We start from the raw sequence: 18770 nt of genomic DNA on the forward strand, positions 1-18770 counted from the left end.
TATTAAGTGGTTTTAAGTATTATGTACTTACATTGAAAAATATGTACTATGTACTTATTGTGTTCATGTTGTATTGTAAAACACTTGTGCTGCTATTGAGGTGGGATACGGGTAAGGTTAGGGACAGGTTTGGTGGTAGGTTTAAGGGTGGGTTAAGGTGTAAGGGAAGGGTCAACCGTGTAACTACAAATGTAATTCATACATTAATTACAGCTGTAATTACATGCAGGTATTTCTAAAATATAAGTACAATGTAAAAACATGTATGTACACAATAAGTCCATTCTATGAAATTATTAATTTCTATGTAAGTACATAGTACTTAAATCCACTTAATATAAAGTGGGACTGTATTTTCATCTTTAATTGTCTGTCTGTATGGTCAAAGTATGCAACTGACAATGTACGTTCACATACACTTCCTATTGTCTGTTGCTACTTACAGTTAAAGGTACAGTTCTTCCAAAAATGAAAATTCTGTTATAATTTACTCACCCTCATACTGTTCCAAACTTGTATGACTTTCTTTCTTCTTTGAAAGATTTTTGAACAATATTCATATACCATTTTGGTTGCCATTAATCTCTATTGTATGCACAAAAAACACTCAGATATTTCGTAGCTCTTTTCCCACCATTGACAAGTTTTTCACGCAATCTATGTTTTCACTGTTATATGGTAGGGGGTGCTGTTACTGAAATAGTTCAGCATCTCCGGATTCAAAAACAAGCGAAGAAGAAGATCTGCATAAACCAGAAGGCGTGAATAGAAGTTGCTTATGCACAAGTAAAGCTAACGTGATCACCAAACATTCAACTGCATGTAAATCAAAACTGTATAAACTTACAGAGAAAAATGTTGAACCCACAAAGAGGTATATGAATGTGCAAGTTTTGGTGGTCTTGATGGACTCGATTTACTAAATCTATGTTTTGATCCGCAAAATCTTTGTCAAAAACATTATTTTCTCAGCTTGAAAATATCTTCTTTTGTGTTCCACAGAAGAAAGAAAGTCATACAGATTTGGAACAACATGAGGGTGATTAAATGATGACAGAATTTTAATTTCTGGGAGAACTATACCTTTAATTTCTCAAAAAAATGTATAAAGAGAAAGGACACATTTATCCTTCTATTGTTAACATTTTCCAATCTTCATCTAACAGAAAACTACCTGCTGGTGAGGTACAACTAAGCCATGTTTACTCAAAGTGTGCTATTAGATTGACATAAACCCTCCGAACAGAGATGGCAGATCAATCATTGATGTTTACAGAAGAATTGTGTGCGGGGGAAGGTATGGGTGAGAGCGCTGCTGCTCAACAAAACGCCTGTAAGCTGATTGAGCCCCCCGTTAAGCCTCCAACCCAAGGATCCAGGCGGGAAGTCAAGTAAAGTGGGTGTCCGCTGCCGCCCTTCCTCTGCCTCAGGCAGGGTCAGAAAAACCCCCTCCTTCAGGCTTCATGCGATCGCATGCTCCCTGTCACATAGGCAATGGCTGCAGATGAGGCATTCATGTGTCTGCTTGCTTACACACACTCAAATAAACAAATGTATGACCCACACCATTGCCACTAGTCAAGGAAATTGTAGGGTGCAATTATTTCTTCAAACCACCTCTGGAATGATCTTTTTATAGCTGTTTTGTGAAACTGCAAACCAATCATAACATCTCTCGAAAATTGTTCTAACATGTTAATATGACAATGTTAATGTATTTGGTATTGACAGACTAATCTAGAATTGTGAGATAAAAAGACTCACTTATATTTAAAATTGTTTATTCCATGCCGGAAAAAAGCTTCCATAGTTATCCTTCTAGTTCAGTCTTGACAACTCTCGAGATAATTTAAAACATTTTATTAATAAAATTAAATGTACATAAGTTTGCTCTTGGCAGACTAGATCTGCTTCGCTGCTGCTGCTGCAGAGCAAGTATGACTTGCTCGGAAAAATGCTCGGAACATAAATTAAAGGAAACATGTTGCTGCTGCTAGAGAGAGGGAAACCTGCTGAAGCAGATATAGGCAGGTGGTGCTGGGGAGGTGGAGGGATAGAAAGAGAACTTGCATTGCGCACAGAGATAGTGCATTCATTTGATGCGTGTATAGGTTATGTAGGGACATGATAATAAATACTTGAAATCAGTTGGCTGTGAACATTACGTTTGATAAACCAATCCGAACGTGAATAGAGTTTCATGGCTGAACTATTCGTTTATGTACCTATACATTAAAAAAAATGGTGTAGAAACAATTTTCACTCAAGTCAAGTCAAGTCAAGTCACCTTTATTTATATAGCGCTTTTTACCATACACATTGTATCAAAGCAGCTTCACAGTGATAACATGAAAATAATACAACAAACTTTGTTTCTAGAAGAACATTGTGTCATCGTCCACCCTAAGTAAGGCAGATCAATAATATTGTTGAATATTAAATTAAATGTCCCCAACTAAGCAAGCCAAAAGCCAAGGCAACAGTGGCAAGAAACCAAAACTCCATCAGGTGACAGAATGGAGAAAAAAAACCTTGGGAGAAACCAGGATCAGTCGGGGGCCAGTTCTCCTCTGGCCAACAAGCGAACAGTGTATGATTATGATTCAGGCAGCATTACAGGTTAGAAGTCAGATTGAATCATAACATTTAGAATATTTATCCAGTTCCATCAGGTTGGAAGTCGGAGTCATCACGCCGGTATGGTTTGTTGAGTTTGTTGAGGATCAGTGCCGATGGCTGTCGTGTCGATGAGGCCTTCACAAGGCTGATGAGGCTGGCACTTCAGGGATGCGTTGTGGATGGGTCCAGGCACAGGTCCACCACCTAATCTGGATACGGCCCGGATCCGGCTGACTTCAGAAAACCTTGGAATAAATAGAAACACTAACATTAGCATAGATGCCCTTGTTCTTATGATGTAATGAGTACATCAGGTGTTATTGGAAGTGTCCCCGGTTCCGGCTGACCTAATCTATGCAGCCTAATAATCATTTAACTGATTTGAATAATAGAGATGTATAATGTTCTATATGAATGCCAGTTAAACGAGATGCGTTTTTAGTCTAGATTTAAACTGACAGAGTATGTCTGCTTCCCGGACAATGTTAGGAAGACTGTTCCAAAGTTTAGGTGCTAAATAGGAGAGGGATCTACCACCTGCAGTTGATTTTGATATTCTAGTATTATCAACTGGACAGAATTTTGAGATTGCAATAGACGTGAAGGACTATAATGCGTTAAGAGCTCGCTCAAGTACTGGGGAGCTAAACCATTTAGTGCTTTGTAAGTAGTCAGCAATATTTTTAAATGTATATGATGTTTAATAGGGAGCCAATGCAGTGTTGACAGAACGGGGCTAATATGGTCATACTTTCTGGTTCTAGTGAGAACTCCAGCTGCTGCGTTTTGGACCAACTGGTCTTTTGTTTATTGAGCGTGCAGGGAAACCACCCAGTAGAGCATTACAATAATCTAGCCTTGAGGTCATGAACGCATGAACTAACTGTTCCACATTTTTCATTGAAAGCATATGTCGTAATTTATATATATTTTTAATATGGAAGAATGTGGTTTTACAGATGCTAGAAACGTGGCTTTCAAATGAAAGATTGGTATCAAATAGCACACCCAGATTCCTAACCGACGACGAAGACTTGACAGAGCAGCCATCAATTGTTAGACAGTATTCTGGGTTAATATGTGATTTTTTGCCCAATAATTAAATTAGGTGGTAATTTAATTATTGGAAGCAATGCATTCCATTCATTTTGTGAATTGGTGCGTTTCGTTATCTTGGAAATCCAGACCTAAATCTGAAAGATTAATGGTCTGGCATCGACTAATGAAAATCACCCAACTCGAGGGACGGTACCAAGCATGTATTTGAAAATCTCACTGCACACAATTGGATAACACTACGACCAATCACAACAAGTTATCGCTTAGCTACCAGTGGAGCTAACTGGTAGATTAGACTCTTGCCGTATCCGGTCGGCAAAAACGTCCTTCTTGCAAAGGAACGATTTGAGCACCGTCTTCTGTTCCTCTTTTAGATAAAAAGCCAAGTCTAACTCGTTCATTGTAGCGGCCAAAGCCGTTTCAAACAACTGGTGTTCATCCATAGCCATCTTGCAATGTTTACTAATGACTTCAACGTCACAGCGCTGTCGTCATCTGTTTAGCTCGCCTCTGGCCCGCCTATATCAGATAACCCGATGTGATTGGTGCAGCTCGGATACAAGGGCATATTTAATGAGCATCATACTCGACACCAGAGTAAACTCGCTGAGCAAATTCAACTTGTGCTCTCGTGAGAACTCTGGATTTCCAGGGTAGCGTTTCGTCGGGGCGCAAAGAAATATAGAGCTGAGTATCATCAGCATAACAATGAAAACTAATGCCATGCTTCCTAATGATATCTCCTAAGGGTAGCATGTACAGGGTGAACAGCAACGGTCCTAGTACTGAGCCTTGTGGTACTTTTGATCGATATGACATCTCTTCATTTACTGCTACAAACTGATAACGGTCAGATAAGTATGATTTGAAACATGCTAATGCAATTCCACTAATGCCAACATAATTTTCTATCAAGAGAGTCTTTTCAAAAGAATGTTGTGGTCGATAGTGTCAAATGCAGCACTAAGATCGAGTAACACTAATAGCGAGATACAACCACGATCGGATGATAAGAGCAAATCCTTTGTAACTCTAATGAGAGCAGTCTCAGTACTATGGTTTGGTTTAAATCCTGACTGGAGATCCTCGCAGATACCATCAAGTTCTTCTAAGCTATCTGGGATGCTGACGAGATGAAACTGATCAGGAAGATTATTTATAAAGCAATCTTTAGTGGCAGAAGTGATAGTTCTACCATATTTATAAGAGTCAGCTTTACAACCTTGGCTAGATGGAGTATACACAAGACCAGATAATTATCTGAGATGTCATCGCTCCGCTGTAGAATTTCAACGGCATCAACATTGATTCCATGTGACAATATTAGATCTAGAATATGATTACGACAATGAGTAGGTCCTGACACTTGTTGTCTAACTCCAATAGAGTTTAGAATGTCTGTAAATGCTAATCCCATCGCGTCTTTTTTATTATCCACATGGATATTAAAATCACCAACAATTGCAGTAATCTTGCGGGGTGGACTCATTTAAAGTAATGTAATTGTCCGGTTTTACCCAAGTCAAACAGGTTATGGTCTATAATCATATCATTAACAATAAGTGCTTTTGAAGAAAGGGATCGAATATTCAGCAACCCGAGCTTTGTCATTTGTTCATCTGCATTATATTTGTTTGTTTTTTATTTGTTGAACATCAATCAAATTTTTACCCTTAAATGGGTTTGGGAGTTTTTTGTATTTCAGAACAGACACAGTCTCTATGTGTTGATCTCTATATCTCATCTCTCACTCAGAAAATGAATGCTTTCTAATCCTAGTAAAGGACACAGAAGACACAGCAAGTACATTGAATTAAACATGAAATTCTGAAATAGAATAACTGAAATAGTATTTTTTTTGTAAAACGTACTCTACAACTTTGAAAAAAATCATTGTTTACAGTGTAGCGGTTAATCGGAATCGGAAGTCTCGAGCACTCACAGAAAGTAGCTTACATTCGTGTCCAAAAATAAGGTGGATAAGAAGGCTGTAGTGATTTGTAAACCATGTTTGGTAGAAAATGAAAAAAAAAAAACTTTTAGCATATGTTAAGTATTTAAACATTCATTCCTATTGGGATTCATATCTGCAGGCAAATGTGAACAAAGCTGGTCTCAAAGACAAAGAGATAGAGTGAGAGACTCTTCAGTCTTACATGCTCTTTCCTGAGCATTGTCAATTATTTCCCCATCCGATGGCTCTACACAGCAGCGAATGTGGGTCACGAGGCATACAATCTTCTCTTGATTGACAACTAGTAAATACAGCATTGAGGAAAGGTTTTAATGATCCTCCGAGATCTCAGACCAACCACAATGTGCTATTCATCTCTAATGAGGAGTAAGTGTGTCACAGTGCGTTGGCTTGTTGTCTTTGGACCTCCACGACGATATATTTAGCATCCTTTAGGGGCAGTGTTGTGGGATCAAATCTACAAAACCCACTGAAATCCAAGTCTTGCCTTACATAACAAAAGCCTTTCCGTAATTCATGACACTGACCCGAATCGGCCCATCTCATTTTCCAGGTTCCCATTGTTTCCGGCCGCATCGTTGTCCCGCCTCCCACGCCGAGAGTGTGTCCGTCCTGGAGCGTTCCAAAAGCGGATGACATCAACCCCTCTCCTGATCGACAGTGCAAGCAAGGTAAAGGGTCACATGGCAGCATCACTGAGTCTATTGTGCTTCAGTGGGAATGCCACACGGACTGTAATGAGCTGGAGGGCTTGGCTGTAATCTGCCAACACTGCTGCAATATAAATCACAGCATAAAAAACACTCTATAATAGCACATTGTTCGAGGCCAGTAAAAGCTGGGGTCCAAGGCACTATTTTCACGTTTGGAATGAAAGTGCATTTTTGGCGCATTGTACTGGGCTTGTAAAAACGCTCTTTTCACGAGTCAGGTGAGTTTACGCAGCAGAGTACGCTTTCATGTTGCAAAGACATAGTGAGTCTTTCCAGCATAGTAGGGAGAGCTTTATGACCTGCTGATGCACACATATCTTTTTCTCCACCATCACGGTTCCTGGAAGAAGCCCGGACATTCCTGGTCTCCTTCGCACCGAGCACCCTTCTCTGCTTCCAACTCACCAGGCATCCTGGGCCCTCTCCATTTCACCTGGGATCACTCTGAGCCCCCTGGAATGTGGGATTAATGGCCCTCTACGTTTAAGATATCCAAGATAACACGTTCTCCTATCATTAACACCCAATCATCATGATGTGAGTGGTCAGAAGCACATTAGGAAGTAGATTGTAGAAATCGCTTATTAAAAAAGTCACCACTGAATTAGAAGATGGAGCCTTTCATTTTGTAGATGTAGGCTAGCACTAGTCCAAAATGATGATGGACTGATGGGATTAGCAAGCTAAGCAAAACAGAAATTGATGCAATTCAATATGATAGCTCACATTTTAACAGACCGTCACTGCCAAGAGGGAATTAATAAGCACTCTTGCTGACAGCCTCATGCAATCTGTGAGCAAGGCTGGCATTTTCCAGCAACACAGTGAGCGAACGCAAGACATAAATTACAGCATGATTAAAGACCCTCCTGAGAGATGTTTATGTATTTTATGCATGGTTATGGTCAGCTTCATCCCCGTTTATGCGGATGTGATTGCCTTTAATTATTGAGAGCCATCTGATAATGCCAGATGACTGCACCTCTTTTAAATTATGATGTGGACGTCACGTTGAAACGGCATTAAAATAAATATAGGTTATCTTTTAGTTCGGTAATAGCACATTTCAGGCTGCCGCGGTGCGCTCGCTCTCTCTATGAGACACGCTTTTCGGCATCTCGAAAGTACAAAATATACGGGTAAACCTTTTCGGCGCTCCAGTCGTCTGTGGTGACACGCGTCATTACGAGGTTGCGGTCTGTGCGCGCGCGCTGATTGGTGGACACTGAGGGTGTGCGCGCATCATGGGCTGGCTTTCTTACAGTCCCTGAATCCCTGATTCAGTCCATGCTGCGAGGTAGGCATAAGCTAAACTACCGCACCAGACAGGTAAAGCACACCGAGTCTCCCCTAAATGCCATACTTCCCCCATATAGAGGAGTATGGGCATGTTGTGCAACTCTTGAAGCCACAAAATCATTCGCTCTTTCATTTCCTGGAAAGCAAAGCTTAGAGAACTGAAATACCAGATTCTAATTTACAGGCGTTCTGTTGTGAATAATCTTGCCAACAGTATTTGAAGTGCTTAATAGGCTATAAAAACTTCGACAGTCTAACCATGTTTTATTCTCCTCTCAGCTCGAGAGTATGTTGACCAAATATTTGTCTGCAGCTTCATTGCTGTTCATCTATTTTTCGCCTACGGGTGGCCGCACAAGAAACAGTTTCAATTCTCAGTATGGCAAACCGTTCAAACATTTAATGCTTAAAACTAACGAATATCTTTTTTATGTTATTACTTATTTATTGCATAAATGAATCCCTTTGATATGCTATAGTCACTAGGGACCTGTAATTATTGTATCTATTTAGAAACTGTGTATTGCACTTGTTGGCCTGAGATCTTTAATCATATTTCATTTGAATTGAAATAGGCCTATAAAGTACCCATTCTAACTAGTCATATATGAGAAGTGAAATGCAATTGTAACTTGAGAGAAGAAATAGTAACGTGTGTCTCATAATCATTTGCTGGTTTATTTTTGCTTGTATATATATATATATATATATATATATATATATTGTATAAATACACTGTAAAAAGAAGTTGCTGCCTTAAATTTTTAGTCATTTCAACTTAAATTACATTAAACTGACTAAAATTTTTGTTGAATCTTGTGTAACTTGTAAAAAAGTTTAAAGTTGCTTAACTTATTTTGATTTGAGTTATAGCAATGGAAAAACATGTCATAACTTGTTGATCATAATACAATATACGTTTTTTACAGTATTAATATATATATAAACAATCACAACACACCAACATAACATACATGTGAAAAAAAGGAAACCAGCATGACATAAAAAGCATCTTAAATGGTATCTAATAGTTATAGTGAAATTTAAATAGAGAGGCTATATACTATTGGATTAAGTAATTCTAATTAAAACATTATTAGTATTAGTATTACAGTATTAGTAATATAAAATTGCCATATTCACAGTTTCTTAGTCCCACATCTACGAGGATGGTCTGCATCTGATTTGAGACATCATTTGCAATAAATTTGCATGGCTTGCATAGTGGATCCCATAATATTACCGTAGTAGTCCAACCGTCACTAAAGAGTAAATCAAGATAGATGTGTTCTGTCTAATTCTCAAAATGTTATAATGAGAAGAGTAGGTGATTTATTGCTAGCGAAAACATTCATTGCTACATGAACATCATTGCAATCATTATAAAATGAGGCTCAGTTACAACTAAGCCTTGATTCAATTGTGTGTCTACATGCTGTGTATGTTTGTGTCAGAGTCTGATATGCACACATGTCTATATGCCTTTTGTGTTGCTTTGTCTAAGTATGGCAGCTGCCTAGAGGGGGTGGTTTGAATGATGCAATCCCTGCCATCCATTAGCAAATTTGTCCCATTTTCTGCACTGTGTGGAGTTGGCACATTGTGACAGCGGGACTATATAATTAGCTCTGTCGACTGAGTTTTCAAAAAACTGCAATGTAAAAAGTCACATTATCATTATGTCCTTTTTTCATGTTCATCTGCTGGGTCACCAATATACCAGCAGTAAGAACAGAATGTGCCATTCCCTGTCAATGCCCCGGGTTTTGGGAATCCTGATATCTTACTCCTTTACGTCTCCTTGATGTATATTAAGATCACTGAGCATTTTCTGCACATTGTCTTATAATGCATTCCAAATGTTTGAATTTATTGTAACACACTGTGTATGTTATGTAAATAGTTTGAAACAGACTTGATTTTAGTATTCCATGAATGTGTTCTATACCTGATACTCTGTCCAAATAATTTATAAAGAATCGATCAAAATTATAGTTGCAATAATGCTCATATGTAGCATGGAAGTAGCCTCCAAACTCTTAAGCTTAAATATTAAATATGAAATTGCAATCATCTATAGCCAAAGCAGTGATATATTTCTTTCATGGTAACGAATAGTATTAGTGTGCATAGAAATACCATTTTATATCATGTCCTATCATAGACACGGTACACTCTGTGACTTGATTTATTTGAAATTCATGGATTGTAAATGCAACATTTAATATACATTTTCTTGTTGATAAATTGCAGTGTTAATATACCTATCATGATTGTCTGAAGACTCGCATGTTCTTGTCCTTACAACAGTCTGATGCCTCATAAGCACTTGTAGAGTAAATACCAACCCACTCTTACACATTTTACAAGCTTGGTTTATGGCAAGTAGAGACAACTTTCGCCAGACACACCCCTAAAACTTGGACGTGGTGGTCTGCGTCTCTGATTGGTCGGGAAGCACGACTGACAACACCTGCTTAACTCCTTCATCCAAATTGGCACCCGGACTCTAGGAAATATATCCAGCATCCATCCCGTTTCCACTCTCACACGCTCTCTCTGTCACCTCGACCAGTATCCACACCAGATCCCAGGCTGGCAGCCTGTCGTTATTTATCGAGAAAACTGAGCGTAGAAATGTTGATCAAATTTACACTAGCCTTGCTTCTTGTCTCCGTCTTGGGGGAAGTGGTAGGAACGGATAATGTTGATGTTCACGAGAGTCACCCCGAGAAACCGGCCAGTCAGAAGGGACGTCTCTCCTTACAAAATACAGGTAAGAGAATGCAAGTGTTGTGAAGCTGTGGTCACAGCCCGAAGTGAGTCTTGTGTGTGCGGGCACGTGCGAGCTGCGCGCGGTCAGAGCGCGATTTAAGCGCAAAACCGGCCAGTGCACATCTTGTCACGCGCTGCGCTACGTTTTCCGATTACGCAGAAAGACGAGATCTCGTAAATCCGTAGCACACGTAGAGAAATCCAATATCTTCGTAAACTATTAATAGCATGGCACAAGGTATGCTAAGATATTCGGTGACATTACTGTCAGGTTCGCGTGGCGTGTGTGTCTTATTTTCGAGCGCAGAGTGGATTAGTGTTTGCTTACGACATCCTCTGCTTGTATCATTATTAAGTGGCGATTCAAAGTGATCTCTACATAGAGCATCAAAAAACCTATGGACGTGCGCAACTTTTGTTGCATTGCGCGGACAAGCAAGTTAAACCTGTAATGTGGATCTGAGTGATGCAATGGCTTTACATGTTGCACTATAGGTGGGTCACACTTAACCTTTCCCACGGCAGCAGGGCGATTCAATCCCATCCAGATCCATACATGACAATGAAATAAGGCTGTCAAATCAGGGATCAGTGGTTGACAACTTTCGCTTAGGACTGACCGATTCAGAGTAGCTTCGTGTAATTCCACGCAAGATCCATGTCCATTCCCAACACAAGCAAACACTGCAGCTTAATTTACCTGTGCACCTCCATAATTGCAATACATTATGCAAAAGCAAAGCAGGCAATATTGGATAGTATTCATATACAAGACTCATATACTGTTTTGTCCAACTAGGAATACTGAACATGAATCTTTTGGTGAAATATTTTGGAATACTATTTCAGTTAGAATATATAAGAATACTCTGTGATTTTTGAGTCTTTCTCTGAAAATAATGCCCACTCATATATGTAACATTAACAAAATAGTAGGCCTATGTTATGAAGAGGAGATCAGAAAATCAGACTATGATGTTCTGTTTGGCAGTCAAAATAATGTGATGTTAGAGAAAGACAAACAATCAGTCTGTATTTCAATTTTATCATCAAAGTCTCTTTGCACAAAAGTATGAGGGTTGAAGTAGCCATTGTGAGATCCTTAGAAAGAACATTTTAAAATAGTGCAATTTGAGCTTTTTTACTTTTCATGAACTGGTTTGCCTTAAGCTTCGGCTTTATGCTGACACAATGGGGTTTCAGTTTTACAAGTTGAATTAACTAGTTTCCTTGCATTAGAGTAAATGATTTTGTTTCTTATTACAGCATTATTTCTTCATTTTAAATTAAAAGTCCTTAAATTGCCAATATACATAATGTTTGTATTTACCCTCTGGTTGCTGTTGTACAACTAAAATGTTTAATGAATATAGTTAATTGCAGGACAAACAGGCAGCCTTTCTCTTTCTGCTGTTCTGTAATAGGACACGACTAACAGACACATCTTAAACTATAATTTGATAAAATACGACTGAATGTCTGTCTTTGTGAGTTGATCTAATGTATCAAATACATTCGCACTCTCTAAATCAGCAAGTAAAGTGTTGTGCCGAAAACACTTTCCTTAATATTAGTACAGTTATTGGTGAATCAGAACTGCCTTTATCAGTTCTGATTAAAAGCCAAAAGACGCTTAATGCTGCCCTTTAAATGTGCGTTGCAGATATAAGTGGAATCGGTGAGAGAGTGACTAATTCATTTTCATATTTCCATGTGCTATTTGCTAGTCTCTATTTTGCTAAAACTCAGTAGTCATTTTTAATCTCCACAGCAAGGTAAAAGCAATATCGTCCTGCCCTATATACGGTTAACCTTGCTTTCCCACATCTCAGGCAGTTACTGCAAAATGCCTCCCAGTTTGATGGACTTTAATAGCATACCTTAATTACCACAGCGCTCTCTCTGCTAAATTTGTCCCCTAAATACAGTTCTTCAATTTTCACAGCAGAAACAAAGCCCGAAAATAGGCCTCAGCGTTCATGTGTGTGCATGATGTAAAAGGTTGTCAAGTATATTTCTAAAGCAATTATTATTTGTTATATAAATATAGACCTGTTGTAGAGATTGCTTTGGAATATGATGACCAAAATCGAGCTATAATCTGCATTGCACTTATATAACTTCTGATTTAGCTTTAAATAACGTGCTCTCACTTTCTAATCTCTACAGCTGAGATCCAGCACTGTCTTGTGAGCGCAGGAGACGTTGGCTGCGGTGTGTTCGAGTGTTTCGAGAACAACTCCTGTGAAATTCGGGGCCTCCAGGAAATCTGCATGACCTTCCTGCACAATGCTGGAAAGTTCGACTCGCAGGTAATGTCCCTCAGGGAGTTCATGTCCCTCAGACTAGAGGTCTTCTCGGGTCCTAAAATCTGTACCCGACACGAATCACTTCTTACCCGAACCCAACGTGCATAAATTCATTTGAAGAAAAACCTCGAGTCCATTGCACGGATTCAGAGAAAACTTAAAAAAACTGAGACAATACTATTGTCACGGGCCCTTCTAACACCTGGTATTAAGATGCGCTTTGGCCGATCGGATCACAGTAGATGAGGGAGACACATTCCTGTTTACACCTTGTGTTTTAATCTGTCTCTTTTGTCCACTTTCAACCACTTCTGTCCTGATTTCTTCAAGGGGAGGGTCTATGGGCGACGTATGCTGGCAAAGTATGAATCCCGTCTGGCTAGCTTAATACCAGGTGTGAACAGGGCCATAGAATTGTTTTAAAGTCCCCCTGTGGTGAAAATCAAGTTTTTAATGTTGTTTATATGTCTATGTGGTGTTTTTAATATGCTTTAAGACAAACCATGTGCAAATTCATAAGTCAACACCATTGAGTATTTTCTGCGGTGATTCAAAGTCTTAAAAACGCGGTTTGAAATCGCTGGTGTTTCTGACGTCACAAACTACCTTGTTTCCAATAACATCAACGTGCCGGCGGGCTTTAGCGTATCATTAACAGCCAACTAGCAGGGGAGTCTCGAGAGATGCCAGGTTATCCCGGTATATTTTTGTTGATATGAAAAATCGGGTAGATTTAGCAATATAGCGGGTGTATTATGTATATTACGATGTTATGGTGAACTATATGCCTTTCTCCACTGACGTTCTGAGTTGTTCAAAGCGTTTCTCATGATTGTTATTGTAATTATTGACTAGAGGGGGACTTTAAATAATACAATTTTGTTAAATTCCCGAGATAGTTTAAAAGAATTCAAGTCTTCTCGGATCCATTCGGAAAAAGCACATTTATTCTAAATTCACCCGCGGCCACTAATACCAAACCCGACCTATGTCTGAGGCACTCATCAAAGTTTTGGACCCAATACCGCTCTGGTCTCGGGTCGCACCTCGGGTTTTCGGATCCAAGTGGACCCTTGATGACCTCTACCTCAGACGCATCCAGACGATGACCCTGCGGCCGGCCCGGCCAGCTGGCACTGCCTTTTAATGTGGCTCGTGTTTCACAAGGTGCAGGTGGATTTGAAGCAGAGGGTTTCAAGCTTGTAATACGGTCTCAAGATGTGTGTCTGTACAGAGACTTGCCCTATTAGAACAGAGAAAGAAAGGCTGTTTATGACTGCAGATCTGATAAGACTTTGTCTTAAATGCTCACAGGGCAAGTCCTTCATCAAGGATGCTTTAAGGTGCATGGCTCACGGTTTAAGGCACAAGTTCAGCTGCATCAGCCGAAAATGCCTGGCCATAAAGGAGATGGTCTTCCAGCTTCAACGGGAATGCTACATGAAACACAACCTCTGCTCAGCTGCTAAAGACAATGTCAATGTCATGGTGGAGATGATACATTTCCAAGACCTATTTCCCAAAGGGTAGGTATCACGCTCAGCTTATCAGTTTTCCGTATCTCCCTGCTCTTGTTTGCACATACTATATGCTTTTCTGTTTGTGTGCTTCGGTATTGTTTGAGGTTTTGCAACTCTGTCACGATTAACTATTTTATTCTATTTATATATATATATTTCTCCCTACTACCCAGGAAAAGCAGATGCCATATCACTTTTGATGGTATTTCATTACAAAACTGTCTGATTTACTTTCTTTTGTGCGACACAAAGGATTTTAAAGAATGTTTTGGTTCACATTGACTTCCATTATATTTTTTTTTACCATATAATTGGTTAAAAATATAATGGAAGTCATTATGAAACTCAATAGCCACTTTCACACAGCAATCCCAGTAAATTACAGTGAAATTACCAGAATGACTTTACCGATAAATACACTGGCTTTTTAACAGTAAGATACCATTCACACATCAGCAACAAAATACCTGTAAATTATGTGATGTCTATCATTGGAAATTATCTTTAAATGCTGCGCCGTTGTCTTCATTCGTCTGCATGAGGAGAAGAGCTTTAGTTTCACTATCTGTTCAATTACAGTATCCAACCGCAGAGCCGCAGCGCTGATGAATGAAAAAGAAGGCTGGGTCTCGAGCGAGACGCGGCCCAACGGTCGAAGATGTCCATCTAGCGCATATTTACATTGAAAAAGTGTGGATAACTTAAATAGAAAATAGTGCGTCTAAGTAATTGCGTCTTCTCCATAAGAAATGTATGATTGGCCCAAAGCAGACTTCTTACGTCAGCGTGGTCAGACCTCATATGTGCTCATACCGGTTTGTAATGTGTAATTTACTAGTAATGCTGCAACTTCTCATACTAGTAAATTGCTTGAACCGATTTACCGGTATTTTTGAAAAGGTCCTGTTCACACATGATCTCTTAATGGTAATTTACGGCTAATTTACCAGTAAAGACTGTATGTGTGAAAGTGGCCCAAACCGGTTGGTTACCAGCATTCTTCGAAATTTGGATGGAAAAATGTGAGCGTTTGTTACAGTTCATCTTTATCTCAAGTAATTGTGATTAGATAGAATAACCACGATCAGACAACTAATCAATAATCGCGAGTCAGGGAGCTTGTTTATTAAATAAATGCCGTCTGATGGGATCAAATTCAAGTGTGTTATTTTCGGTTAGCGGCGTGTTTCCAGGCAATTTATATACTTTTCCATTTAAAAAAGCATGCATAAAGTTCGTTTATTCATTCGGCCTGAGGGCCTCGAGGAGCAGCTGTTAAACGTTCTCGTGAAAAGTCGATGTGTCCTCTGAATGGTGACATGACCTGTCATTGCAATGTCTCGCACCTTTTTTCCAGCACCGGCCTATAATGTACACAACAGGGAACGGCGTAAAAAAACTCGACCTTTCCGTCAGCTTTTTTTAAAGTAGAGGCTAGTCACTTTTTTTTTTTTTTTACCATGACTGACCGCTATCATCCTGCTTTCTTAGGCCGTACGTTGAGCTGGTGAACATCTTGCTCAGCTGTGGAGAGGAGGTGAAGGAGGCCATTACCCGGAGCGTGCGTCTGCAGTGCGAGCAGAACTGGGGCGCTCTGTGCGACAGCCTGAGCTTCTGTTCGTCTATCACCGCCGCTCCAGCGCCGGGAGTCCTTGAGCGACGTCCCGCGGTTTCCTCTCATTCAGAGGGGGAGCACCACAAGGGCGCTCGACAAGGAGACCGGGACAAACCTGGCAAGGTCGGGTTCAGTTCCCACACGAGAAGTCGGAGCCAAGGCCCACGGCGCGCCAGTTTAGATGCCGGAGTTGCCGAGCAGGAAGACTCTAAAATCAGTGACATTCGGAGGTGAAATAGCAGGATCACCTAAATTGACCATGACACCCCAATCCCCAACTTAACAGACTCAGCAGACCTCCTAATTCAACCCATTCACACTCACGTCTCCACAGTCATTCCAGCACTCCCAAACTGTACATTTTGCAAGGGTAAATGTGGTGCAGCTTTTTTGATACTTCAGATTATATTGCAGATTGTTCATTTTGTAGAACTCAGTGCTTTTATTTTAGCTCTAATACAGCATCTCTATTTCGCAAATCGTATCCTCCTTAAGATTCAATCACTTTGATTTATTTATTTCATGCTTTATGCAGTGTTTGAATATAAACCATGTACATATAAATCTATGTATATCTATATTTATATAAACATGTCTAAATATAGCCTCCATATTCAGTAATGATATACTATATGTAATATAGCGCAAAGAATGCTTGCTGTTGTATTAGTTACATTATTGCACCAATTACGCATCTGACTGTAGATATGTAAGATATGTTTGTTTGTTTCCGAAATGTATGTGTAATTGTTATTTGAGATACTTGATTAAATACGAGCTGTACAGGATTGAAGTCCAGGTCTAGCACATACAACGCTCTGTGCTTTTTAGAAGGAAAAGTCATTTTACGAAAAAAGAAGAATTGTGCTTATTGTGCCTTGAGATTATTACCCCCAAATAAACTGTGGAACCCAAGCAGATGCATTACAGTGAAATGCCCTAATGCCCCTCATATAGTTGTATTTAGCATTACATTCAGATTTGTGCTTAGAAATATAAACATGAGCTGTCTCTAAGAAGCGCCCTGATCCTATCACTTAAGTCTAATATGTGTTCTGCATTTCTAGGCTTTGCCCAAACAGATTAGTTCAACACAGAACAACTTCAGCGTACAGTGTCTCATGGAAAGCAGGCCTGTCTGTGTTCTGGCCAAATCCACAGCCAGCCACTGGTGTTTCCAAGTAAAAAATAGCAATTTTCTCCCAGAGCCACTGAGAAGAGCCAGAAGCTGGAACTGTATTCGGCTGGCCTTAGACCCAGGAACTAGGTTAAGTCTACACAAGAAGCTCAGGGTATTACTGACAATAATATTGAAATGGGTGGATTATTGTTTACTATAGCAGCGAAAGAATTGTTTTGGGCCCTTGCCACGTGATTGGTTAATACGATGTTTGGAGCTGATTGTTGGTTTAAGAATAAGCAAAGGCTTGTATAGAACTGCTATTCATCATACAATAGTTACTTTGACCAATCATATTTTTAATTCGCTCAGGTATTTCAGTGAACATGAGGGCAAAATGTGATCAACTTTGGGTTTAACCCTGGAAAACATTTTCAAATTGTTAGAATGAAAACAATCTATGTACAACAGTTACATGGAATGGTGGATTCCATATCACTACAGATAGCATGTGTATTAATTGTTTTAGAAAAATAAATACTAAAGCTCATTTCTTACTCGGATGTGTCCTGGATTATTATTATTGTTCACTTACAGCATTATTTTATTTGATTCTATTATAAGAGGTCATGAATGGGAAATGCATTTATATTCTTTTATATATTCATATATTTTTTAGGCTTTCTATTAGCATTAAATTAGATAATTGTGGCTAATGTTAGTCTACGTTTAAAAGAATAATGTGTCTTATATGAATTATATATATACATACATAAATGTTATAATATATATGTAATTATATATATATATATATATATATATATATATATATATATATATATATATACATACATATATTTATATGGATGCATAATAATTTATGTATCCGTTAGCCATATATATATGTATAATACATAACATGCATTAATCATACATGGGTGCACAAATTATTATGCATCCATATATACATCTTTATGTGTGATTTAAATACAATTATATTTAATGCCATTACAATATAAGTTACATAAAATATTACATTATATATATTAATAATATTTTGTGGTTATTATTAATTCTTCATGTTATATGCATCATGCATGACGTATGGATGGATGGATGGACAGGTAAGAATTCATTTGACAGCTTTGTGCACCATTCAGTTAATTAGGCTATATTTACCATAATGAAATATATAGTTTTATGTATAGATAAATAGTTTTATGCATATTTCAGCTGTAACAAACAAGAAACGGTCAACAAATTGTCTCGTCAAGCACAATCTGTCTCTTGACTTCCACAGTCCACGCAGACATTAATCACAGTAAAACTCAACCCAAACAGCCCTGAGTTTCTAAGAATCTGGTTTCTGTAAGGGGAAAAGGCGCATTGATGTTGGTCAAGCCCATGTTGTCTGAAGCCAGCCCGGATCTGAAGAGCGTTCCTCTTGACTGGCACATAAAGCTGTCAGGGCGTGTGGCACAGGGTTGGCGCCAGGCTGAGCTGCAGCTGTAGCGGGCACCTCCACCAGCCTCCTGCAGAAGCACTCAGCTCATCGCAGCAGAACGCTGGAATGAGACCAGACCACCGCACCGTAAACAAGCTCTCCTACACTCTGGTTCGGGCTCTACTGTCATAGGGCTGAAGATCTATAAACAGGCTTTATGAGGCTCTGGTGGCTGCGGCCTAGCAGCAGGCGAACTGGTTCTCAGGCTGGGGCACTGCAGCTAATATATGCAGGCCAACACCACAACAAAGTGGCCATTCTG

At 39.3% G+C, this 18770-nt stretch overlaps 1 protein-coding gene and 1 long non-coding RNA gene across 3 annotated transcripts; both read left to right on the top strand.

Annotated features, from left to right (window-relative positions):
• Positions 1-736: 736 nt before the first annotated feature.
• Positions 737-8030, top strand: LOC307171273. Of its 2 annotated transcripts, none has more exons than XR_013823524.1 (4): positions 737-874; positions 1003-1039; positions 6207-6324; positions 6714-8030. It is a non-coding gene; the product is annotated as an uncharacterized lncRNA (long non-coding RNA). The 2 variants fall into 2 exon arrangements; XR_013823525.1 differs by having other exon boundaries at positions 6717-8030.
• A 2038-nt stretch (positions 8031-10068) lies between these two features.
• On the top strand, positions 10069-17561 carry stc2a (stanniocalcin 2a). Its single transcript, XM_079893401.1, has 4 exons — positions 10069-10441; positions 12610-12752; positions 14064-14275; positions 15761-17561. Exons 1-4 carry the CDS (start codon positions 10303-10305, stop codon positions 16116-16118), a joined length of 852 nt encoding a protein of 283 aa, XP_079749527.1. The 5' UTR covers positions 10069-10302; the 3' UTR covers positions 16119-17561.
• The last annotated feature ends 1209 nt before the right edge of the window (positions 17562-18770 follow it).

This window comes from Squalius cephalus, assembly GCF_949319135.1.
Source record: "Squalius cephalus genome assembly, chromosome: 14".
Taxonomy (NCBI): domain Eukaryota; kingdom Metazoa; phylum Chordata; class Actinopteri; order Cypriniformes; family Leuciscidae; genus Squalius; species Squalius cephalus.